This window comes from Grus americana, chromosome 26, assembly GCF_028858705.1.
Source record: "Grus americana isolate bGruAme1 chromosome 26, bGruAme1.mat, whole genome shotgun sequence".
In the NCBI taxonomy this organism is placed as follows: domain Eukaryota; kingdom Metazoa; phylum Chordata; class Aves; order Gruiformes; family Gruidae; genus Grus; species Grus americana.
In genome coordinates, this window is record NC_072877.1 from 5,605,134 (window position 1) to 5,630,867 (window position 25,734).

The 25,734-nt window shown below is 38.8% G+C and overlaps 2 protein-coding genes across 3 annotated transcripts; one reads left to right on the forward strand and one right to left on the reverse strand.

The window, feature by feature from the left end:
- Nucleotides 1–1,486: 1,486 nt before the first annotated feature.
- On the reverse strand, nucleotides 1,487–20,027 carry GKN2 (gastrokine 2). Of its 2 annotated transcripts, XM_054804468.1 has the most exons (7): nucleotides 19,881–20,027; nucleotides 10,036–10,138; nucleotides 4,448–4,501; nucleotides 3,779–3,910; nucleotides 3,159–3,269; nucleotides 2,194–2,347; nucleotides 1,487–1,630 (listed from the first exon to the last, which is right to left on the reverse strand). In XM_054804468.1, the coding sequence occupies exons 2-7, from the start codon at nucleotides 10,036–10,038 to the stop codon at nucleotides 1,551–1,553; spliced, it is 534 nt and encodes a 177-aa protein (XP_054660443.1). In that variant the 5' UTR covers nucleotides 10,039–10,138; nucleotides 19,881–20,027; the 3' UTR covers nucleotides 1,487–1,550. The 2 variants fall into 2 exon arrangements, with proteins under 2 accessions (XP_054660443.1, XP_054660442.1); XM_054804467.1 differs by lacking the exons at nucleotides 10,036–10,138; nucleotides 19,881–20,027 and adding an exon at nucleotides 5,049–5,076.
- Nucleotides 17,645–22,791, forward strand: GKN1 (gastrokine 1). Its single transcript, XM_054804466.1, has 6 exons — nucleotides 17,645–17,814; nucleotides 18,427–18,480; nucleotides 18,849–18,989; nucleotides 19,201–19,311; nucleotides 21,311–21,452; nucleotides 22,654–22,791. Exons 1-6 carry the CDS (start codon nucleotides 17,803–17,805, stop codon nucleotides 22,749–22,751), a joined length of 558 nt encoding a protein of 185 aa, XP_054660441.1. The 5' UTR covers nucleotides 17,645–17,802; the 3' UTR covers nucleotides 22,752–22,791.
- Nucleotides 22,792–25,734: the final 2,943 nt, after the last annotated feature.

Genomic DNA, 25,734 nt, shown 5'->3' on the forward strand with positions numbered 1-25,734 from the left:
ATAGTCAATGTCATGTCAGCATCCCTAAAGAAATAATCCAAAGATGCATAGAGCCTGAGATAGTTAAGGCAGTTTTTTCTAGATTTTGAAAAGCCTGGCTGACTCAGGGCAGGGCTTGTCATGACTCCGATGTCTTCTACCAGAAGAATACACAAAGAAAGGGTTGAAACACGACAGTTGTCACTTGGAAACTAGATTAGAGCTTCCAACTGTGTTTTGAAGGTCTTGAAACAGCAGCCTCTCTGGATACTGCAAGCACAAAAGCTTTGAAAGTCACAACCCACATGAGTACCTTGCCAAGTGGTGCTCTCAGAGTGCTTTGAGGTGTTTCACATTCCCCATGCATCAGCCAAAAACATCACAACTACAACACCTAGTTTCACTTCCCATCAGTGAGCTCCACTTCAAAACACAGCTAAACAGGCTATCTTGAATCTTGCAGACACATACAAGTATTCCTGGATTTAATTACCAAAGTCTGATCCTCCAGAAACATTCTTTGGATCACCAAGAACCTGCAGCCTGTTGTGAATACAATTAATCTAAAAGAAGAGTTTCACCATGTGATAAAATGTTCTTTTAACAAATAGCAGATGGTTTGACCAGGAGTCTGATTTGAAAACAACAAACTGCAGAACTGGGGCCAGTTTCCTGGACTCCAAAGGAATGCCTTGCCCTCTGGCAGCCATTCGAGGCTCCAATAACCATTTAGTCTTCAGCCCCAAAACATACACTCCTTCCAAACACTGATGGAAAGGATGTGTGAATTCAACCATTCACTGGAGAGGAGCAGGCAGGCAGCACCAATGCAACCTCATCCTGCATTTTGATCGGCTCCTGACACAAACTACTCTCCAGCATACACAGGACACTCAGCAAGTGGTCACAGCTCTTTTTACATTGCAATTGTGTGAAAGGATAATTTTATTCTGGCTTATGAACTTTTTAGGACTGGGACAGTCTCCTCTATCCAAGTTTGAAAAATGCCCAGAACAAAAAGCTCTGACCCATCGCATCTATTTAAATTCCTATAAATTTTCACTGGCCATGCAGAATTCAAGCTTCTCTGCAACTGTTGATAACATAGATCTGCTCCCTCCCATTATCTACCCATTCATCCATTTGCTCCCTCCCTCCAGCAATCATACATAAGGTGAGTCAGCACCTGAAGAGGCTGGGTGCTGATGCCAAAGGGAAGTTCTCCACTGGAAAAAATGATTCTGTTACTGTTTCTTCATTGGCATGAAGCAGATACCAATGTCTGCGTCATGTTACAGCCTGAGGATAAGCATGCACCAAAGGGAAACATATCTCTTCTATAGGAAAACTAGCAAGGGCCACTTTATTTCTCTTCTACTGTTGGATGAAGAAAAAAGACAAAGCATTTTAATTATTGCATTATCTTTATTTATATATCATAGGTTTGTTGCACTCAAAGCTTAGGATAGGCAAGTTGAGTCTAACACCAAGTTTTGTTCCAGTTGGAGAACATGGCTACCATCACAAAAGCATACAAAGAAACAAACCATTTCCATGCAGCAAGATCCAGCCTAACTGTGATTTTCACAGATTTTAATGCCCAAAATGCTTGGAATTCCTGCATTGCTACAGTGACGAAGATTCATTAGTGCTAAAAGAAACAAGAAAATGAAGACATCAGTGACAAGACCCCTGTATCCAGCAAGGAAAATTCTGTTAAATACACAAGTTTCAAATCCCCAGTTGTGGTCCTATTGGAGGCTCCTGTTGGTCTCAATAGATACTGTGTAAAACTTCTATGGTGTAACTCAAAGGGAGGAAATGTCTGTATGGCTTTAAATCACCTCTGTGCTCCTCGTTTCCCATAACCTGCATACAGCGGTAGCATGCTGACATACAGCAGATGCCTTGTGGGACCATTGTGTCATTAGGGCATAAGTTTGGTACAGCTCCTACACAGTGGCTTCCCCTGACACCAGGCAAACCACTTTGGAACAGCTGTTCCAGATGTTTAGATGCCTAAAGATGAAAAACAGTGCTTTACCAGATTTTTCAAACCATCCCAGAGCCTTACACTTTCAATCCTGCTAGCTAGTTTACTCCTCTCTAAAACAGGTTCTTGCCTCAAAGGTACCATATGGACTTAAGTTTAACGGATAAAAAGGTGCTTGTGTACTGTAACAGAAGCATAGTGTTCTTGATCTTGTAACTTACGTTGAGTCTCTGCAAGCTGGTAGAGAGGCAGACCTGTGCAGAGCTGTTCAATGGGTCTACCATAGAGAAGCCAGTCTTTGAAACTCCCAAGCATGGAATGGCCAGATCGAAACTGTACCCACACAATATTTGGAGAGTATACTTTCTCCATAGTCTAAGAAGAGAATGTTAGACATCATCAATAATGTAGCTTTGGTTTCATTCTACTAGGACATCCTTTGAGAAAATCCCAAAAATCTAAAGTCACCTTACTTTGCCTCACACAAAACGTTAGCTAAAGAAGATACATGCTTTTAAAGAAAATAAATATTTTCAATCTATTCAGAAACAAAGTTCACTAGATACTAGTTCTGTCAACATAGCAAAATTGAGCTGCATTACTATCATAATAAGCTATATTAATTGGCAGTAAATTTTGCTGTAAGTGCACTACTGTTAGGCTGTCAAATCAGGCCAGAACTCAAGTTCATCTACAGGCAATACTTCCAGTCACCTTCACAAAATCTTTGCCTGAATAGAAAAGTCAAAGCCTGGTCAAAGTAAATTAATTTCTAAATTCTGTTCTGCAAACAAAATTATGTCAAGTTATGTTTAACTCAAAATATCAACATGACAACAAAGAGAGGGAAAACCTGTCTGAACTCATATTGCAATCACCTCAAAATAGTCAAATTACACTAATTCCAAGGATACGGAATATCACAGTTCTAGTCACAATGACAATCCACTATAAAACTGCAAGGTGTGGGGGTCATGATAGCTCATTATCTTAAAACAATGTTTTACATGGTATTCCCTTGAAGCTCTATCTTGTCAGATCTGCTTCATCATCACTGCTAATGCAGTAAGAGACACCCCTAAGAACAGCTGTTCTTAAAGGCAGAACAGAGGGCTCCCATCACACCCATGCAACTCTCATACAATAGCCTTTCTTGTATACAGTATGGGTTTTGCTACAAAGTCACCTTTCTCTCAAAAGCCAGGCGTCCAATTTCTTGCAGCTCTGGGATGTATTCCTTATTTATTTTCATGATAAAGCAGGCATTTCGTGAAAATAACCTTGTTGCAATATACCCCTGTGATTAAAAAAATATAGTTAATTTAATTAATACCACTAATATTAGTTGATTCCTCCTACTCTTTAGGACAATCCAGAAGAAACACAAAGTGGCTACGCAGGCTACTATTGTGGAATGACTCTGCATTTACATTGTCACCTTTGAGGAATGGAATCAGCCTCCCCACACTAATGTCTGTCTGTAAGACTGGAATTATCTTTTCCAACAGACTTCTGCTGTGCTTGCTACACAGGAGTGATGGCAGCCCATCCTCAACTCTGACCTTGTTGAGGTCAATGACATTCTTCTCACTTTCGTGAACCACCACCACAGGTTTCATTACAAGTCTTTTAAACTGCACCATCATATGAGTGAAACAAAGAGATGGCCGAAGAGGTGGAAAGGCGATGGACTCTTCAAAGAAACAGTGTTTCAGGACAGCTTATGGTACAAATACTCTAAAATCATTTCTGAGCTTAAAAACTTCCTCAGAGATTAAGTCTAGGCAGATTCTTAGATTTACTTACATGCGAGTAGTCAAAAATGGTATCAGAGGAATACACGCCAGAACGGACATGAACTTCAACAATGTGTTTCTCATTGTGAATAGTCATAGTTCCAGTGACGTAGGCATTGCCAGGTTCTTGCAGGACAAAAGTCTTTGGTAAAAAAAACATTAAATTATTGTTCATCATCTGGCTTGCACCTTTAAAAGGTGCAATATGAACAAATGCTTTCTCTCAAATAAGCAAGCACAATTGCTTTATGTAAATACTAAATTCCTTAACAACTCCTAGCAGTCTCAGGAGGCCCTTGAGGTGGAGATTAATTATGCAAGAGTGAGTCAGGCTGAGAAAGGAGGAGACAGGCCCTCACTGCAGGCTAAGGAAAAACAGCGTGGGGCATCCCAGTCATTTTGTGTGGCAGCAGGGACTGGCAGAAGACTGCTACAGTCTCCAAATTCCAGCTTGAGCTAAGGGGACCTGTGCCCCACAAATGTCTTGTTATTGTGCACCTGCGCAGAACTGCCTCTGACTTATATGATTGTCACCTTTGCCAAATGCTACTTATGCTTCGGAATAAGCATCTTGTTAGTTTCTTCTGTGCTTTTCTTCCTATTATATTTGCCCCCCTGCCCAGGAATCTAATGCATTTTAAATGAGTACCTGAACAAGAAGTCTTATCAGTCTACTTACATCCAATGCAGAAGTCTGAGTCCAAAAGACTCCCAGCAAAACAAGAACCGCAGCCTGTAAAAGGAATAAGCATTCTCACCTAACAGAAACACCAGGCAGTGCCATAAAAAATCCCAAAGAGTTCATTAACTGAGGGAAGCAGCTGTAGCGTGTTTGAAAAATTATCCACTTAACACATCTCAGTTGAAAACAACTACAATTCCTCATTGTAAAATTCTTGCTATTAGGCTCTATTTTGCCTGTAACTGAAAAAGCAGGATGATAACCATTAGATTTTTTGTACTTTTCAAAAGTCCCTCCTTGATGCCATGTTAATTACAGTTGTAGAGGCAAATGAAGAATTATTAAAGCATGACTAAATGCCCCTTCTGAATTGTAATCAAGTTCTGCACTCTTTGCTCAAATGATGCTTCCACTGACTCCAAGAGGATTACCGCACACCCAAGAAATGCAAGTTTCCCACTGAACAACCCAAAGAAACAATACACAGATCATATTAGTCCCAGTACTGTACCACTTGAGCATCTTCTTGTCTACCCTTTTGTTTTTAAAAATAAGGAGCTTTTTATAATGCAAGTTCAACAAAAATGGATATACTCACAAATCCGTTCATTTTTCTTTCAGATAAGAACAAGAGGCTGCAGAAAGTAAGAATGCAACAAAATCCCAGAGACCTTTAACTTTTATATCTTGCTGGAGGTGTGGGAAACACTTGACAGAACTTTTCTTCATGACTCGAACAAGTCCATATCTACGTGCCACACTGTGGTAAGCCTCATATCTGAATTTTGGGTTGGCACAGATAACCTGACCCCGATATGTTAAAAGCACTCAGTAAGTCAGCTTTTATAAAATCAATAACTCTACAAATGACTATTATTTACTGGTTTAAACTTTAGAGGAGTTCCCACTCTTGCTTGTTCCATTTTTTAAATATTTAACAGGATATTGTTCAGAATTAAATGACATCAGGAATAACTCTACTATTCATTCATACGAACTGCATTTTGTCTTCCGAAATATAATTCCTAACAGCCTGATAATCTGCAGACAAATCCTGGAAAGAAATACCTATGTCATGGTGGCCTATGTGCCAGACACCAAACAGACCAATTCTTCCATCTAATATACACATGAACTCTTAACAAGAAGTGCTGCTCATTTTTGATTGGTTACCATAATGTATTAACCCATGCATTGAAATTAGTGACATAATTAGGAATAACAACTGTGCTTCACAAGACAATCTGGGTAACTCCTAGCCTCCTCGGCACTCAAAGGAGTGTCATGAAACTTCAGAGGATGTGTGTTCACACAAGGTCACAAAACAAAAGGAGTAGGATGGGCATTCCTCCTTTAACGCTCCCTCTGTTTTCTGTATTTTATGAAAGTGTCAATGAATGCATGATATTGCCATGAAAAGTATTCTACTACAACTACGACCTCACCTGGACTCCTCCTCATCTGTGACTCCACGTCAGTCAGTGCCAGAACCTTGACGTATCACGCTCTACTTTCTACTAGAAAGTCATAATTGAGGCCTATTCCCTTCTAATAAAACAAGAACTCAACCTAACAGCCAACACATTTCTGTAATCTCAGTCATCGGAAAAAAGGTGAAAGAGATTGAATGGAAATCTCTGTCAGCAAACAGGCCTCAATGAAAAAAAAGGAAATTGCACGCATTTGCTTTATTCCACCTAACTCCGAATGGAAAATGTTATCTCAAGCGTAACAAAGCTGTGCTGCTAAGCAATATCTCAGAATACATATAAACAGATATCAAATTGTGACAAGCACAGTTAGATTAGACTAATTAGATTAGATTAGATTGATGTTATCCTCCTCTTGAAAGCTCACTCTGTCCCTTCTTCTCAAAAGATTCTTTGTTTCTAAGATTACAGATATGTCAGAAATACTCAGAGTAGATTTCAGCAGTCAAATAAGCCTTTCATAGCAGGAATCTAACAGGGTTCAGGCACCACAAGCTAAAACAAAAAGCTTTAGTAAGTTTTAAATGCTTTTAAACTAAAGCTTGAATTAACTTTCCATTAGTCATTATGCCTTCATATACTCGTTTCTTTTGAAAAACACCCAAGCAGCACGAGCTTCTGCTTTCTTAAGCATCAATAAGCTTAGGCCCAGGTAAGAGCAGAACATGTGAAATCAACAGTTTAGTGAAGGAGAATTACAACAATAGCCACGATCTCATGATTTTCACCTTACATAGAACTGACTGAGTTTTACTGATCTGAACAGACAAGGCCAAAAATTAATTTCTAAAAAGCATTTGACTAATTAACATTATTGCAAGAGAGAACACACTCCTAGTTCTCTCAGGCTAAGCCTAGATATACCTCCAAAAGGAAAGCCTTGCTTTTTAGAGACTTCCCCCCCACAGTGAATCCACACATCTCCCAGTAATACATCCAAAATTAGCACACCTGCACCCAGAGGCAAGACCATCCATGACTACGCCCAGAGTCCTTCAAGTGCCCTTCTATGTGAAGCAATTTAAGTAAGAGCTGCTTAAGAAGGGCTATAGCCCACTCTAATTTCCACACACACAACTTTCACTTTCCCCAATCCTCAGGCAGAGTGAGGTTTAGCATAAGAAGCCATGACTCAAACCCCTCAGTGAACTTGTAACTTCACAATGACGCCCACATTCTCAAAGTAGTTTTCTACCTTTGTATACTTTTGATCCAAGCGAAGACTATCAGACTTTTCCCCTAATAAAATCACTTTTTCCTCAACTGTTACACTTGGAGTTGGTCATATCAGGGAAGCCAGCAGAAAACGGAATTTAAGTAATGTTCAGAACAAGTAATAGGTTGTTACAACATAGCAATGTTTATTGTCACAGGAAAATTTCTGTTATTTTAATAAGGCAAAATATTTTCAAATACATTCTAATTTACCCTGATGAAACATGATTAAGCTACAGAATTACTCTTAATCTACATAAGTAAAACTGCCAGAAGAATTTGACCCATTATTTGGCACTGTCATGCACTAAAAATCATTTAAGCACTTGAGAACCTTGAACATCAAATGAGTAGAATAATTGTACAATTTCAGTTCAAGGCTGATTACCAAACAGGAATTTCAACACATAAGGGAGATGGATTCAATCAACTTAAGGTGAGATTATACTATCATAATAAACTCCCCTGGTGACTCATGGGTTTTTTTCCCCAGGTACTTTTCATAAATATTTACTTTATCAGGGAGTGAGCAGGTAGTGGGACAAAAGTAAAGAATGAAGCAACACCTCAAAAAATCAACAAAATTCTCTGTGCTTCCATTTGCATTCAGCTGGGTATGCCACACACTTAGATTAAGATGAGGTGACACAGTTTGTCTAGAACAATCTATGTGGCACAAGGTCAAGCAGAATTAATCACATTCTGTAGTTAAATAATAAATCAAGCTTCAAGGATGAATCCAGAAAGAGTTTCAGCAGTTTTATTCTTGCTAGCCAGTAAGGCCTAGAAAAACATGTGAAAATGTAAGTATGTGCACAAAATGAAACACTAATTTGAGAATAGGGTTAAAACTGGAACCGCTCTTAGCCTTGGGAGTTTGCTGCACAGTGGTACAAGAATTTAGTATGGAAACAGAATGCCTTGAGCTGAGCCTTAAAAATGAGACAGAGACAAGCTTGTACTGGAAAAACAGGGTCTTATACAGTAAAAGCACTCCTCCCTACCCTTTTTCCTGGCTTCTACTATTGTAATTAGTTTCGTAAGCTATTCTTAATGTCAAATGCTCTAGCTGTGTGTTTGCCATACAAACTACTCCAGTAATCAGAAGTTGAGAGATGTGGAGATTCAGGCTTCCAAGTGTGATGCATTACTGTAATGGCCAAATTGGCTACGGTTGTTGGAAGAAAAGGACAAAAGTGCTTTCCAACTCATTGCTAACGACACCATAGGGATTAGCATTACACAGTTCAGTTTCTCAATGCCCTTCTTGAGAACTAGTCAATTAATTAAGTTTCCAGAGACTATGAGGATTTCGTGACATACAAAATAAGACTTTTTTGTGTATTTCGGATCCTGGAGGCTAAGGACATACCTGTCTCCATTTGGCATGCACAAATCAGTCCAATTAGAAGAACAGTAAATCTTTTCCCTCAGCAATTTATTATTTTCATTCACCATATTTTACACCTCGTGCAAATTGCAAAGCGGGTGCAAAATAGATGAAAAACAGAGCTCTCTGCTCACAGTGCTGGCAGACTGCTACACCTCCTCTGCACTCACGTCGTCCGAGCAATGCATTAGTTAGTAGCAGAAGGACAGAGTGCTGCTCTGACTGGTATAAATGAGAATTGGGCCTCACCTTCTCAACTAAAGTAAGATTTCCTGGCTTTTCCAGTAACAGCTGCAACAATGATCCTCAGCAATTGATGACAGTGGAGAAGTTAGTTCAGAGTTTACAGTGAGACCAAGTCCCCATCATGCCATTCTGGCAATGCAAAGGAAACTTTAGTGTGCAAACCCATGCTGAGCTACAGTAAAGCGCACAATTAGTATACAGAGGGACCAACAGAACTGCTGTTAAACAAAAAGCACTTTTGGAGTAAGTAAATGAGCACCTCTGAAAGTGCCTCTTCTGTAACAGGCACAGCTAAGAAACAAATCCAATTTATCTGAGGATATATATAGATCAGTTTATTAAACAACAATGGACAATATTGCTGGACAAAAAGACTCAGACATTTGTACTGGCCAGTTAAAAAAACTACACATTTTGCAAAGTTTCTGCAACAAACAAGGCAAATAAGCTCTTATGCTGTGGCTCTGTATATAATTATCAAATTCAGAGAAATATTAAAATCTACTTACGACAAAGGGTAATGGCTCTCAACTGAAAGAGGACAGATTTAGATTAGATATTAGGAAGAAATTCTTCCCTGTGAGGGTGGTGAGGCACTGAAATGGGTTGCCCAGAGAAATTGTGGATGTCCTATCCCTGGAAGTGTTCAAGGCCAGGTTGGATGGGGCTTTGGGCAACCTGGGCTAGTGGAGGGTGTCCCTGCCTATGGCAGGGGGTGGAACTGGATGGGCTTTGAGGTCTCTTCCAACCCAAACCAGTCTATCATTCTATGATACTTTCTAAATAATAGTTGACACAAAATGCCTGTTGTTACTGCTCTTCCCTTACTCATTTTTTGTTATTGCCAGTTTATGGTCCCTTTCTAGAATTAGCCCTTAGTCCATAATCAGGTACTACTTCCATGAAGAGGCTCTGAAGATACAGAGGCCATGCCTGAAGACTGGAAAGCAGATCCTAACTGAACAAACTCAGAAAGAAAGGTTAACGAAAGAACTCAGTAATTTCTATAATTCAGAACCAACCTCATGATTTCTGGGGACTGACTTTACATTTTCAACATAGCAAGATTACCACCTCCATTGATTTAAAAGATGGTATCAGCTATGAATAAAATATTAGGCTGAGTCCTTTGCCACATAGGCACAAAGCGTCACTACAAATTTTATCAGGCATCTATTCTCTGGTTCTGGGTTTTTCTTTTTTTAATTTTATTTAAAAGTTACTATAAAACACATTGAACTTACCATGACAAGTTTTCTTTCATCTTCCTGTATGAAGTTAATTCAGTCAGGCTGGTATCAAAGCCTCCTCTTATCAGAGCACTTCCCCAGGAAACCCGTCACAATTCTGTGAACACAGGGCACGTGCCAATAAGGTAAACCGATTTTAAGATTTAACTTTGGGATATTACTGTATAAAAACTAAGAGTACACATCAATTACCAGCAGATCATGCCTCACCTACCATCAAAATGAAGTTCACTGTAAGTATATGTATCACTTTCTCATAAAACTGTTAAGGTTGGACAGTTTTAAAATTATTTTGAGACTTTCTTGGCACCTAGTAAACTAGTGATTTATGTAGGGATTAGAGTAAAAATGCCAAATGGGTCGGGACTGCATGGGTGAAATTTCACTTCTGGCAATGACTTCATTCCATATGCCTACTCAAACGTGAAAGAGACAAGTTCTCTATTACAAGGGCAACGCACACGTAAAACGTTGAAAGGGCAATATTCTCTCATTCACAATTCAAATGCAAGTCAGTCTCAACAAGTTATATAAAGTTATGGCACAGCTATCTGATGATACCACAGAAGAACCATGAGACATGAAAGAGTCCAAGTGCATGACTGTAAAGCAGGGGTATTTACAGCAGCCTGAAATTGTTGCAGGATAAATTCCAAAATGTTAGTGCTAAATACTGAGTCACACTTGGATCTTGCTCATAAAAATCATCCTTTGAAGTAGATGAAATATGTGACTGATTCAATAGTAGAGGGATTGTCTCCAAGAGAACAATTGTTCACCATAATTATTACAAAAAAATTTATCATCATATCAAATCTCAGAAAAATATAAATCAGCAGTAGTTTTGACCCTAGAGAAATCTGAGTAACAACAAGCATGTGAGTCACTGAAACTGTATTATTTTATAAAGGGGTAACAAAGTGTTTAACATTACATTTTTCTGAACAAAAATGATTGTGCCTACCCTTACGCTATAAGCCCTGTATTCAGAGGTATGAAATCTACTATGAGGATGCTCAAGTCCCATTTCTGCTGTGTTCCAAGTAGAAAGCTGTACTGTGCATCCATATTCCAACTCCTCACAATAAGTGCACACGCACATGGGCATTTCATGGAGCTGCTCCATGTCTGAAATCAAAGGCTCAGGGTGAAAAGTTCACTCTTTTAAACAAAATATTTCAGACCACCTTTTTCCAAGGAGTTTACTGAACTGGGGCTGGACATATTTTAAAAGCCACTGTGTTTAAATCATCTTAACTGTGCAAAGTATACTTAACCTCAGATGGTTAGAGTAATTTATGTGAATGGATGATCTGATATAAACTCATTAACAAAAAGCTCTTGTGCATATTTAAATACTCATCAGCTAGACCCCACTTCAGAAAAGTGCTAAGCATGTTTAACTTTATGTACAGGAAGTCAAAATTATTTTAAGACAGCAAATAACTTGATGCAAGATAAGTAGTCACAATATTAAAGTGTTGTGAGCTTCAACTATTCATTTCAGATTGTGATTACTTCTCTTCTTGGAGTTTTCCTGGCTGCAGCTCTTGCTAACAGGGTAAGTATAGAGCTAAATGAAATTAAACACTGCTGCCATAAGAACTAACTTTAGCTACAGCCTCTGAAAAATACGTTTCTGAAAATAAAGTTGTATTTAAAGTCTGATACTTAGCAGGAAGCTTCTTTTTTTTATATATACCAAAGAAAATATTTCAGTCCTTGATATATCAAGGGAAAAGATAGTTGCTAGATAGAAAATCAACAGTCTGTCTTGAGATTAGCATAAACACTGTGAAAATAATTGTGTGGAGAGAAACAAGTATTAGCATGAAAGATCCGACCAAAAAACACCAGTGAAATACTGTACATAATCCTCCACCTGCAAGTTCCTGCTGAGGAAAGAACAATAAGGAATTATTTTAATTTTCCTAGATTTTTTTTTTTAAGTTTGACTCTGAACATCCAGTTTAGTGTTTAACTTTAAAGGAAATTCTTCAGTGTTTAAATGAAACAATGTCTTCTTTCCCACCTGGTCTAATAGGCATTCTGTAGGGGGGGGTAGAGCAGTAATGTTACAGCTTGTGTCTTCATAAGGTTGCTCCATCAGACATGAAAACCAGGGCTAGATAAAGCCTGAATGTAAAGTTTAACACAACAGTACTAATGACTTCCCAGCCTCCCCTCTAAGGCCAGAAATTCTCTCCCCTTCAATCTGATCTCCAAGAGTAATAATTTTCCAAAACATTGGTTACTAGAGCTATTGCGTTATTGAATGAAAGACTACCAGGAATCCACAAACCTAAATCCTTACCTCCTTTCATCTTTTTCAAAAATCAGAACGGCAAGAAAAATTTTAAGGGGCACCACGATGAAAACTCACATCACTCTCTCACCGACACCAGGGTCGGCAGCGACTCAACGGAGGGCTCTGAGGCCTGGAAATCTGTCTGGGACATCAAGACTGTAAGTGGCTGCCACCATGGCTCAAAGAAATGGAAAATAACCAAAAGGTTTTTCAAAAACACCTAAGCTTCAACAAAACTCAACAAGATTTTAGAGAAGATGCTTAAAAATGTTCCCATTTAACGATTTTATTGTTTCTGCTCTACTGTATGCTGCACTGATATTTTCAGCAGTGAGCTCCTTCACCTGACTTAAGCAATATAATGTATCATACACGTGGCATTACTGGAGAAGGCATTTTACGTTTTACTAAAGTCCCTTGCCAGACTCCATGACAAATTTACCCAGACAACATAATTGAAAAAACAATATTTTCCCTCCCTATGATTATTTGTACTGTATAAAGCCTTTTTTTTTTTTTTAACCAGTGCTTCTCTGGCAATCCATTTATCATTCAGTCTATTGTTTGCAAAAAGCTTTTTTTTATTTTAATAGGGCTACGTTGCAACCAAGGTATTTTCAAAAAACACCTGCATCATTGCTAAAATGGCCAAGAGGTTTTTACTTGATAAACGGTTTCCTGCACCGCCTCAAGGATACAAGGTAGGATGGTGAATGAAATTGCCTGTGAAAAGTACTTATTCCCTACACAAAGAGGAGAAAAGGCTCCAAGAACTGAAGACGAGTTTCTCAGCAGGGCTGAGTCACTCTAAAATTCCAGTTTTTCAAAAGTTACATTGCACTTGAATAGCCCTTTCGCCATAATCAAAGACGTACATACAGATTCTGAACTCCATTTTTGCTTTTTCTAAATGCCGTTTCCTGGGTTTGTTTCTTTGCTGCTTAGGGACCTCGTCCTCACCAACTTCCACCCAGAGAGAATCGCTTTATTATCTCAAGAAACAGACTCCAAAGCTTGCACCCATACGGAAAACGCATTCAAGCTCTTTGCAGAGGAATTCCCTCTTACCTTGCTTACCCAGCTGCTGGTGAGTATACTAGTAACAGTGTTTTGTGTACCAAAATAAAGATTAACAAGATTACAAATAAGGATGAAAAAGATTTAAGCGAAGATGAACAAGTTAATTATTGAAATCCTGTGGGATTCCATGACTTTTTGTAAATCAGTGAATGCGTGCAGGAAAAGCAGCAGGTCTGTCACTCCTCTGCTCTACTCCTCCACTCTCTTAGAGACCAGGCTTTTTCAGGAAGGTTTGGGGCTCTAGATGTTGACCCAAGTCTGAATTTTTTAGGCAACTTCATGCACATACAATACCTAGCTACCACTGGTCCTGCCACGGCAGGACTTTGAGATTCAAAGCTCAATTTGCAGCTTCGATTTGTCTAAAAAGATTGCACTAACAGTTGCTTGTACTATAAGTTTAGAAAGACACAGTTTAACTCTTAAATGGCATTTCCTGGTACATTTGCAATATTATATTGGAATAATTTCAGCTACATTTTCTCTTATTTTCTCAGTCCAAATCTAATCAGTTTTTCCTTTTCTTTCAGGATCAAATTTCCTAAAGGAAGACATTTCATGCTGGAAAGTTAAGATTAATGATCTGCCCATCTATTACTGTCACCAATTATTCCTGACAAAGTTTTGAAGAAGAAAATTCATAGAACCATATACCCATGAACAAGATTTTTCTCCTTGATAATCTTCCCTTGATCACATTTTCAATAACTTATCTGTCTCTTCTGCTCTGTGTAGAGGCTATTGTGTTTCAGTAAAATTTATCATCAACCTACATTGGTCTGCGCTGTGTTTTTAGTAATCCTTTTAAAAAGTGGAAGCAATTCCAAAGGCAAGTTGCTAAACTAGCATTCTTGCATAATCCCAATTTTGACATTTAAACCTCATCCTGTACTATTTCCCTGTGAGATTTCACATGCTGCCTTAAGCAATTATTCATCAATACTGTAAGCAAATGGTGCTATACCTACTGCATTAACCCTATTTAATATGGTCTGAAGTCCAGGTTTATAGAAATAAGCATATCTGAGTTATTTTTATTTTAACTTATTGACATATTAAGTATTACAATGTTTTATTTTAAAAAATAAGCATTGCAATGCAATATGGCCAATTACAAAAAGACAGAGGCGCTATTGCTCTGATCAACCTAGAAATCAAGCAGCAAATAATGGAATTAATAAGTGTATTAAATGCAGCCTGGTGTTGAATACAGATGTTGCTTAATGTTTGATAAATGTTTAACACAGGAAGCAAAAAACCCCATACCCTAAACAGTTAAAAGTTGGAAATTTGAGAGTCAAATTATAGTTAGGCCAAAACTAAGGCAAAATGGCTTGGACTAGTTTCTTCACCTAAACCTATCACTTCAGTAAGGGATAAATACCAGAACTTCACCTTCCCTCCTTGCTCAGAGGCCCTTTTATTGGAGTTTGAAAGGAGTTACTCTGAGACACTTTACCCATTCAGGTACAGTCAAGGGTTACTCCAAATAGAGGATGCAGCAGCCTGTTCTGTTCAGGAAAATGATGGTTTGAGGGTCTTTAATAGTTAACTGACATTAAAACCAAAGCAAAACTGCACCCAAAAATATTTTAGCACCTCCAAAGAAAAGCAACCATATGGTTGCAGTACTTAAACAAAAGTTCCTGTCCAACTTGCCTGGGGTTTCTGGAGAGAATCTCCTTTCCTTCTCCAACTTTACATTGCATTTCCCCTGAGATAAAACAGGCACAGCCCTCTTCACTTATCCTATCACATGTCACTGGGAAATGTCTTTCTGGGGGCCTTCGAGCTCTTGAAGACTATGGGCCAGACTCTAACAGATGATGATTTCAAGTCCCCCGAGGCAGCAGGGATATGACCTGAGCAGGGTCCATGGCACAGCACAACATCACGCAGCCCCAGCTGTCACAGGGCAGCATGCAAGGAGAGGGCATCCCTATATCACCGCAAGGCTGCTGATCTATAGGGATCAAACCAGAGACTCTGTAGGCCCCTTGGCAGGAAATACCAGGGCACGGATGCTTCCGGCAAGGGACGACACCTGCTCCAATCCTGTCTTGTTTAAGGCCAAAATTTCAGTAAGAGGGCACAAAACATTTGCAGCAAAGTCCAGCTTCTGGCAAAACTACTTTAACTTCATGCACACAGATTCCTATTTTTACTACAATATTACACATTGTGATGCTTAATACATCTCCAAGCTTATTTTTTATTACATGAAAAGCTTAAAGAACCATGTGTCCTATACAGAAGACAGGGAACTACTACTGAACTAATGAAACAAAGTACTTGCTTTTTCCAGACCCTAGGAATTTAATTGCCATATTACATTCTGACACTTTCTTGTTCTAATCGGGATGTTATTACATTTCACAATGTTTGTTATTCAAATTTAAATTGATTCAGATTTAAACTGACTGGGAAGAGAACAAGACTCAAAAAGAGATTGCTAGAGACATGACAGCAAAGACTCCAGTGAACCTGAAGCGATGACAATATTGTGTCTCAAAATGTCCATCTAAGTACAGAGATATATAGATATTCTTAACAGCACAGAAAATTAGAGTTGCTTACCTTACAAGAAAAGATCCTGCTCAACAAGGATGAGGCCTGAGCCACTAAACACAATTTCCATGATCTACAATGATCACTTCAGTAACTTGGGCTGTCTGGAAAATACCAGTTCACCATCTTCCCTAATTTAATTAAAATTGTAATTGAAGTTCTGAGGATCACCCAGCAGCATGCCACATCAGCATTACAAAGTCACGAGATTTCTGTCCTAAGTCCTATGGTTCTGTTTTTCCTTTATCCCACAGCAGACAGAATATGAAGATTAAAAACCACCTGAAAAACTGTATTGACAGAAAAAAGTTCAAAAGTGACTTGAGTAAAATTAAGAAGCCATAATATAATCTAATAGATGTATTTGAATACCCTCATGTATTTTTAGACAAATTCAAGATGCAGAAACAACCTGATTTGTGAGGGTTTTTTTTTTTAAAAAAAACCCATAAAAATAGATATTCTGATTTGAGACACCACCAGCAGGTCTAGCAACAGTCTTTCTGAGAAAAAAATACTGCAATAACTGTAAATTAATAAAGTTGAAATGGCATTAATGTGCCAGGGCTGCTCCAGCCAGCATTGCTGAAGCGCCGCCGCCTCAGCAGGGTTTTCCCGCTGTTTTTCCCAACCGTTATTCTTCTCCCCCTCACACGCCTCACAGCCCTCCCGCCCGAGGCCGCCTCAGGTCTGCTCTCCTGCACCTCAGCAAAAGCAAGTTCTTTTGTTCCTTCAAAGAGTTCATTCCTGTCGGGCCGCGTAGGGAGTTTTCTCCACTTTTTTTTCCTCCCCCCAGAGGCGCCACAAGCGGGCGACGATGAGTGCGGTCTGCCCTCAGAACCCGCGGCACAAACCTGTGTTTTTTCACACAAATCCGTACAAGCGCTGCTGCTTGTAAAGAACCAAGAATGTAACCACCATTTGGCATAACGGTACGTACCAAAAATGTCCCTTTGGACTTGCGGGGTCGACTCAGTGAAACTGAGACCAGATTGAATTAAACATTGCACTTGCAGGACTAGCTAGAAGTGATTTTTAGATATTAAAAACCTTTAATTTAATAGTGTGCTGGATTCCAGTTGAAAAGTAATTTTGCAATCTTTTTCTGTCATTCCTTGCAACAGACTCAGGATGCACACAGAATGAAACTGAGCAACTTGACACAAACCCCAAGTATTCGAAAACCTCCCTAACTGAAACATCACCTCTTTCAATAAGTATTTGTATCACCACAGAAAAGCAGCTGAGGCAAGATGAACATAATTATTGTTGCCACCTAAAATAACAAAGGGACATCCACAGACTTGCACATATATGTAATATTTTAGCTTGAACTGCCTATTAATTGTAAAACAGTTTTCATTAGCAATTTTGTATTTGGGCCATATATTTTGACGGGCCCTATGGCTCCATGGTAACATACAGTATATTTTGGAAGGTCCAAAGGCTTTTATTTGTCTATTTTTTTTTAAAACTCTAGGCTATCTCTGGTCTTAAGTTTGATGTGAATTTTCAAATGTAATTAGTACATGTCAGAAAGTTACTATAAAAATTTTTCACTGCAAATGGATTCTTATCTGATAATTATCAGACTCTGGCAGGTCAAAATTTGCAGAAGTACAATCCCCATATTTATGAAGTAGTTACAGCAGGAAATAATTCAGTGACATGCAGACAGGGATACAAATTACAAAGTAATTTTATTTCAACACTTAACTGTTCCACACCTAATTCTGAAAACGTATATAAAGTGGACTGTTCAGGTCGTTCATTCTACCTGCACTAGCATCAGCTCTGCAGTCAAGATGAAATTCACTGTGAGTATGAATGCTTTTTTTTTTTCCTCTTTATAAACTAAAACTTTGAATCAAAAACTATTGCCTTTATCTCTCAGAAGACCCTATGCATCTCTATAGCAAAAAGGTATTCTCTGGGGCGATTTTTCTCCTCTAGAGTAAGCAACTCAGACTGTTAGCGTAGTCAGATGATAAGGTAAAGATTTCTTTTAAAGGTTTAACTCTACCTCATGCAATGTACAGGAAGCCTACTCCATGTCCATTTTTGTCAACAGTTTCACAAAACTGAAGTAATGCACTAATGGATCAACCATTTTCCTGTAATGCCTAAGCAGAAGAAATTTAAATTCCTTCTCATTCTTGAAAAATATTTGTATATGACTGTACAGATCTCAGAAGCAACTTCAGATTCAGTTCTTAAAAAAGCAACCTACTTCATGGCTAGTTTGCATTATTCTAGGGTAAAGCAAGGATTGATTAGTTTAGGTAACTACTGTAATTCCCATATGAAAGCAAAAAAGGATCCAAGGAGTACACTTAAACACCAGATTAGGAAAAAGGCACTAGGATTCTCATGACCAGATTTGTCAGCCAGACCTGCAGTTACACTTCTGTTTTCCATTTTCATTTCAGATTGTGACTACCGTCCTTCTTGGACTCCTGCTGACTCCAGCCCTTGCTGATTATGTGAGTATAGCGACCAAGTTACACATACATAGCTGCTGTTTCTATGTTACCCACCTCTTGAGCTTTCCTTGCTTCTTTCCCCATCCCTTTGGAGGAAAAGAATCTAAAACTTCATTCACACATAAAAGTCTAAAACCCCAAGATGACAGGTGTAACATACAGAAATTATTCATTGAATCCATTAAAAGAATTCTCTTGACTACTCCAGAATGCCACAGCCTTAGTTCTTTGTCAACTGGACAATACTGTGGTGACTAAAGGTGCTCCCTGTGGGCCAGCTTTTATCCTATTACAGCCGTGATTTTCTAAAGCTTTGAGATGATGACTAACTTGAAAGTCTAAAAGTGTTGTTTTATTTTGATTTCTAGTTTCAGAATACTGACATAAGCAAGCAAATCACCGTTTCTGGAGGCTACCAAACTCTGACCATCAGTAGGGAATGGCGTGTGGCAATTATTGAGGAAAAGAGCAATAGTGGGTCATGGAAAACCATTTGGAACTACGATACGGTGAGTGGCAAGGAGCAGGCTTCTTCAGAAAGTGTACAAGGAGACTAGCTCCTATAAGCTGACCAAAGTATAAAGAAACAAGTTCTGTATTTAACATTTTGAATCCAAGTTTGGGGGCAAAAACTGCCTGCATGTGTTACTTTAATACAGACTTTATTTCAATCTTTATTGAAAAACTGAATTCTTAGTTGTCAATAACTTTATTTTACAGGGCTTCATTGCAACCAAAGTGCTGTCAGAGAGAGCTTGCTTCATTTCCGTAATGAACAGAAATGAGATGCCTAGCTTTGATACACTTCCCACTGTGGTTGAAGAAAGAACGGTAAGATTACAAGTAACTACTCCTTTTTAAAGTTGTACGGTAATGCAAAATAAATTGATGTCAGAGATATCGCCATTTTCAAAAGCTTTTAAACCAACAGTTACTTTAAAAGCCATTTAGATCACACCATTAATTATGATGTTGCATCACTTTCAATGACATTTTACGTTAACATAATTTGAAACTTTTGAAAAGTTAGAATACCCTGTTTCAAGTGCATGCAGTGGAGGGTTTTCCTGTTTTTTCCATGTTGTAGATCACTTAGATTATTTTTGTAATGTTTTAAAAGATTATTTAGATTGATTGCTTTTTAATACTGTTTTATATTTAGAGATTTTAGATTTTTGGCATGGTGCTCTTCACAATCTCACATTCTTTGCAGACTAAAAAAAATTTTTTTAGGCAGCTCTAGTTGAGGAAGAACAAATAATCCAGTAATGAGGAAAAAAGTTTAAATAAGTTTTCAAGCTTTCAAGACTTTTGAAAAAGAACTAAGCACCATATTAACATTCAGCCCACAGAATTAGCACAGACATTTTAAAATTTATCTCAGCATTCAGCATACTAACCTTTTGTAGACACTGGCTTCTCCCGAAGTCTGAGAACTGAGTCCTTTGAAAAATCCTGGCTTTAAAGGGCAAGAAGGCAAGGTGGGGAAGAAAAAGGGGAGAGTTATGTAAGCATAGGCTTGAGCGAAACCATTCACCTCTAGCTATATTCCAGGCTTGCTTGTACTGAGGTGCACCTCTGTGCCCCCTGAAGCTTATCTCAACTCCTTGCTTACCAGCAAGAAGGAAGCATTTTGGAGTGGGCTTTCAGGAACCCTTTGATAAAATTCCACCATAATTTTGAAAGCCTACATCAATCCCAGTTGTCCCTGTTAAGTGTCTCTTTACCCTGGAGTTCATCAAGTGTTTCTTAACTGTGCTTTTTCTTTCTTGAGAGGATGAGATTTTTACAAGTGGCAGGATTGTTTTTCTGAACAGTAACGTGGCTTGGGAATTTGGGGATGGTTTTTCAAAAGAAAAAAAAGTAGGTGCATGATCCCCCCCCCTTCCCCCTCCCTCCCCAGCAATATTTTCTCTGAGGAAGTTTAGGTTAGCAGGTTGCTAAGAAACAGTTTATATTAGGAAACCTTCAATGGCATTCATTATTTTTAGATAGCAATACCTAAAAAATAGTTCTGAGTCATTTCAATACAAAATTGCATTTTTCATTTTGCAACAGTGCTTTGCAGACACTATTGTTCAGACTTACATTTTCCTTTAGGGCGTAATGAGAGCATCTCTATATTCAACAGCCTTTCCTCCATTTTAACTATATGAGCCAGGAGTCCTGTGGCTGTAGCTGAATCATGAGAGATACAAACCAGCAGAAAGCCTAGGTCATAAGAGAAAATACAGGCATTTGTCCAGACAACAAAGCACTCAAGTAGAGAAATAATTCTGAAATTCATTTGAAACAAAGCACTCCAGAGCAGTTCAGAAAAAACTGTCCCACTAAAACACTCAGTTCTCAAAGAGGCCATAAGCACTCCTGGCAAATAATTTTAGTCTAAAGGTATCTGCCAAGTGTTGCTGCTGCCCTCTTTGGTTCTCATTTTAGAAGGCTGTATGAATAGACTTGTCTTTCCATGCTTCCAAGTTACAACCTAAGTACCTCTAGGGTGAGAGGTTAGAAAGCGACTGAGGAAATACTTTTGTAGGAGCTCTCTGTTAAAATACTGACTGCGCTACTCTCTTCCCATTCAGCTGTTTAACTGAGTTCCCAGTTCTCTTTAGCCTTCCTCCACCTTGACTCCTATAGAAAGATCTACCATAGGAGCCATCCTCAATACTTGCTAATGGTCCTACAGTCACACAGTGGATTAAAAGACTGTACTAAACACAGTTTTGAGTAAAACACCAAGTACTGAGTCATCATTCCAGAAATAGGAATATACAGAGCATGAAATGCATCAAGGCACTGATCTTACTGAATTATGTTATTTGTTATTTAGAACCTGAAAGGTCAAGGACAACCCACAAGGGAGATCACATTCGTCCTCATCAAGAGACCTGTCCGTGACCTCCAGTCTTACGGACCAGACATCTTTGCTATGTGCAGAGGACTCGCAACCTATGTGGCTTATGAAGTTCACGGTGAGTGCAATCAAATGAATTATGTCTAACTAACCAGACTTTTTTTTTCCCTTGGGGAATAATACACAAATGCTGCTGTTCCACCTAGAGATGAACACAAATCAAGAACCTCAGGAGTTGCAGAAAGGGTTCAGTGTCTCTGCAGATCAGGATTGGAACAGTGTTGAGTTACAACCTCCACAAGTGATCCGATCCAAACCCTTAGTACTTCTTTAAGTAAAGTTTAAAGTGGCTTAAGTCTTGGCCCAGAATTTTGCAGGTTGACCTCATCTGTAATGCCAAGGTAAAGAAAAAGGGTAGTCCTAAGAACCACTGTCCTTCAGATCAGAGATTGCTGATAAGTTTACTGAGGAATCACAGACACTTGTGTTTCACAATACTAAGCCAAGTTGCTTCATTCCCTGTAGTTTTTTCAGATGTGGAACGATCACATTACCCAGAAGTTTAGTGACCTACACTTCGTAGGATTCTCCAGTAATGTCAAAACCTGGCACTAGCATAACCATACAATGCACAGTAATATATACTAACAATATAGAGTGTAATACAGTGCCCCACTGTACTGGAAAACCAGAAGATTATTAAATAGCATGTCTTTGTGATCATTCATTTCTGAGTTAAAGATCCAGCTTTGTTTGGTGACTACAGGAGAATCTTTCACTCATACATTTAAAATATTTCTATTGCAGCAATTATTAAAAAGATTGCTCACTCAGAGCAATAAAAATTCACTGTGGTAGCATGCCACCTATTGCTATAGAGACTAGTACAAATCAACTGTCTTGCTGTGGGTGCCATAATCATATTTTGATCACTTGCAATAGAATTTCTTGTATTGTGGGAGAAAAAAGAAGTTATTTTTAAATATATATAAAGGAACTAGGTTTTTACTCAGAGGAGTTAATCCTGAAGCACCGGCAAAGTACTCTGAGCCTTTACTGCAAGCTGATTGTCTGCAAACCCTGTCATGAGAAAGATGCCCTACAAATCAGGCATAGGGTGTTGCATTCTGACATAGCAGCATTTCTACCTACTTGCTGCTTGCTTTGATAATTGCTTTGGTACTTGAGATGGCTAAATTTGATTAAAAATATGAGTGCAATGTGCCAGGTATTAACGGCTGCCAATGAACACACAGATCACTTAACGCCGTCTTGGGTATTACCTCACAGTTTGGTGGGTTTTTTTCTTGTTTTTAAAGGACCCCAATACACATCCTACAACCAAGGATCATGCATTAGACTTGATGTCCTGCAACTTGTCGACCTTAACTACTGTCGTGGCAATAACAAGATCTGAAAACCTTACCTTTCTTGAACCAAGTACGGATGCCCGATAGCTGCTGCACAAAGATGACCCCGATGCTGTTCTTCCCTGGCATCTCCTCTTTCGAGAGTTTCATTCTTGATGATTCAGATGCTGAAACAGATCAATTGGTGACCATATCTTTCAATTAAAGACCTTTAGCATGGATAAACTGGCTGGTTTCTCATTACTATACCCTTTATCATCTATGAACACATCCAGAAAAGTATTTTGATTGCATCTCTTCTACCCCTTTTGAGCCCTTCAAATGCTCCTTTAAAAGCCTGCTCTTAAGATGGGGCACACCCATAGAAGTGGGCAAGCATCAGAATTTGTACTTTACAAATAAGGCATACAGAGACCTTCCTTTCTCTTCTCAGGGAAAGATGCCTCACACTAAAAATCTGATTCACGTGGCATGAAATGTAGAAAGAAAGAAGGGCAACACAACATATTTGCCTTTTGTAGGAGAAGGGGAGTCTAATTTGTAGTATTTAGAGTTGTTCTTTTCCTAAAATAGTCCTCCATTTTTTCCAGTACATAGCAAGGACTGGCTGGAGGTCTACATCACATTGAACACTCAGATGGATAAAGCTTTGCTTCAAAGATGCATATGCAATATAACCACCACATACAGTGGATCAGCGCAAGATTCCCAGCTGTCTCCTCCCAAACACCTCTAAATCAGCCTTTAAGATAGAAAAAAAAAAAAAAGCAAAAAAAAAGCAGGCTTAGTTTTCCTTCCTTAGTGCTGCAGTGGCACTGTAAAGGGAGATGAAAGATTTATTCCATTTATGTTGCCAGGGACATGTAGAAAGAGTCTTTGCGCTTTCTCCAATAGCTAGTCCCAGATTCTATGTCCAATCTTCCAGTCTTATAAATTTGACATCAATCAAGTGAGTAATACAGTAATGTTTCTGCTGAATTAACAAGGGCATTTGACAAAGTGTGTCTGATTTGTCAGCTCTAGGCTAAACATAAACAATCCCCTATCTACTTTGACCCAGCATGAAGCTTACTGTTACAAAGTTAACTGTTTTTGAACAAGCAGAGACCGGAAGGGTGCATTTATCTTCAGCTGTTGTCATCTGACAACAATTTTCCCCTCCCTGATCCTGCTGTGGACACCTAACCCCAAATTTCTTATATGATCAAGCCACTGTCATAGAGAAGAATCAAAGCTTTAAAGAGAGTAAGAAGCCAATGCCAAGCATCTGAAAGCAGGGACGTTTAGAGGGGAATTAAAGTACAATTTAAAAAAAAAAAGAAAAGAGTAGGGCCATTAAACGGTAAAGCTTTAGCAAGGCAAGGTCCCTGTTGCTCAGAACTTTAAAATCAAGTTTGAGTATTTCCTCTGTTCTAACCTGGGCCATGCAGGTGACTACAAATCTGTCTTTAAGAATATCAGCCAAGCAACACCCATCAGTTGCCATTATCCTCTCACTGATCCCCAGAGGCTTTATTCTGTAGCACTTTGAAAGGATATAGCGTTTACTTAGGCACTTCTCAGGCTAAAGCATCTGAATTATCTGGATTAGCACACATCAGGCCTAGCAGGAGACAGACAGTAGTTTGTTGCTGCTAATCTCCTTCCTTTTTGGTATTACCCAGGTTCTTTTAATTCCTTCACACACCATCAGTTCTCATTTTGCTCAGGCTGAGGCTAAATATGACAGAAAGAGGCAAGAATAAAAGTTTAGGAGAGATTTTCACTTATTTTTAGTCACTATACAGTATCCTAACAAAATCTTTCAGCTCTTGTCATGCCCAACTTTGCCTTCTTATTGGCATTTCTCTATTTAACTCCTTTTCCAGTAGGGAATGGAAAGAAACTTTTTAGTACTAGTATGTGCATTTTAATACCAAACATACATGAGTGAAAAAAACGGAGACTTCAACCACCAAACCAAACATACCAAAGAAACTTCTCTGCAGCAACAAAAATACACCTGTGGTGCTTACTGCAAGACTGGAGTACAAGCAATCTGAAGAAACAGAGTTAAGGGCTCAAATAAACCTGATGCTTCAATAGAAACTTTATTGCTTGTTGTCAAGCAGAGCTGTTATCTGTCTCATTACCCCAGCTCAGAGTCTGTGCCTGCCAGCACACCCCCACAGCATTATGTACATATTTTCTTCACTTTGCTGGCATGAGAGTTCTGAAGAATGAATACAGCAACAACAGCCTCGCTACAAATCCTCCAGCACTGCAGAAGATTACTGTACTCCAGCAGGTGACATTTAATGGCAGAGAGCAGTTCATGGCAGGATGTCCACAAAACTATCTCCCAGCTTCCAATATACAATGATTTGGGATTTTAAAAAGCCGCAGCTGCACTCTGCACATGCTCTTCTGCATTTTGTCCCGTGAAATCTAAAGCAAGCACTAATAAGTGCAGTATTAAAGACAGTAGATTATTAATACTCAAAGGAAGTCTGTAAACATCCTTAGGAGAAGGATAATTTGACAACACAGCACAGGCTGAAGATGAAAAGTTTCCCATTTATCACTCCAGTTGGGAGCACCCATCAGTATAATTAACCTCTCACAAAGAAAGTCTTCAAGGACTAACAGAGTCAGCTAATATACAATGCCTTGAGATAAATGATCACATTCTCCATGTTTACAGCACTTTGAAAAGGGTGAGTCAGACACTGCAAATCCAGCGAGGCAGTAGGATTTATTTTTAAGTCCCATAGGATTATGTGAAATGTAGTCAGTAAATCTGAATCTTTCATTCTGTGCAGCTCTGCTCCCTCCTGCTGGGCATGTCTGCTTATCCTTTTGCCTTAAAACCAGTGGAAACCAGTCTGCAGGAGATCCTAATATATTCATTTAAACAAACAGCACTTTCTCAGTGCCGTTCGCTTATTCACTTGCTCAAAGTTAGATGCATGTTTCTAGATAATCATTGTTACCATAGACTTAATTGTTTCAGGATTCATGCACCTTGATGCATCTTCAAGGGGCTAATTA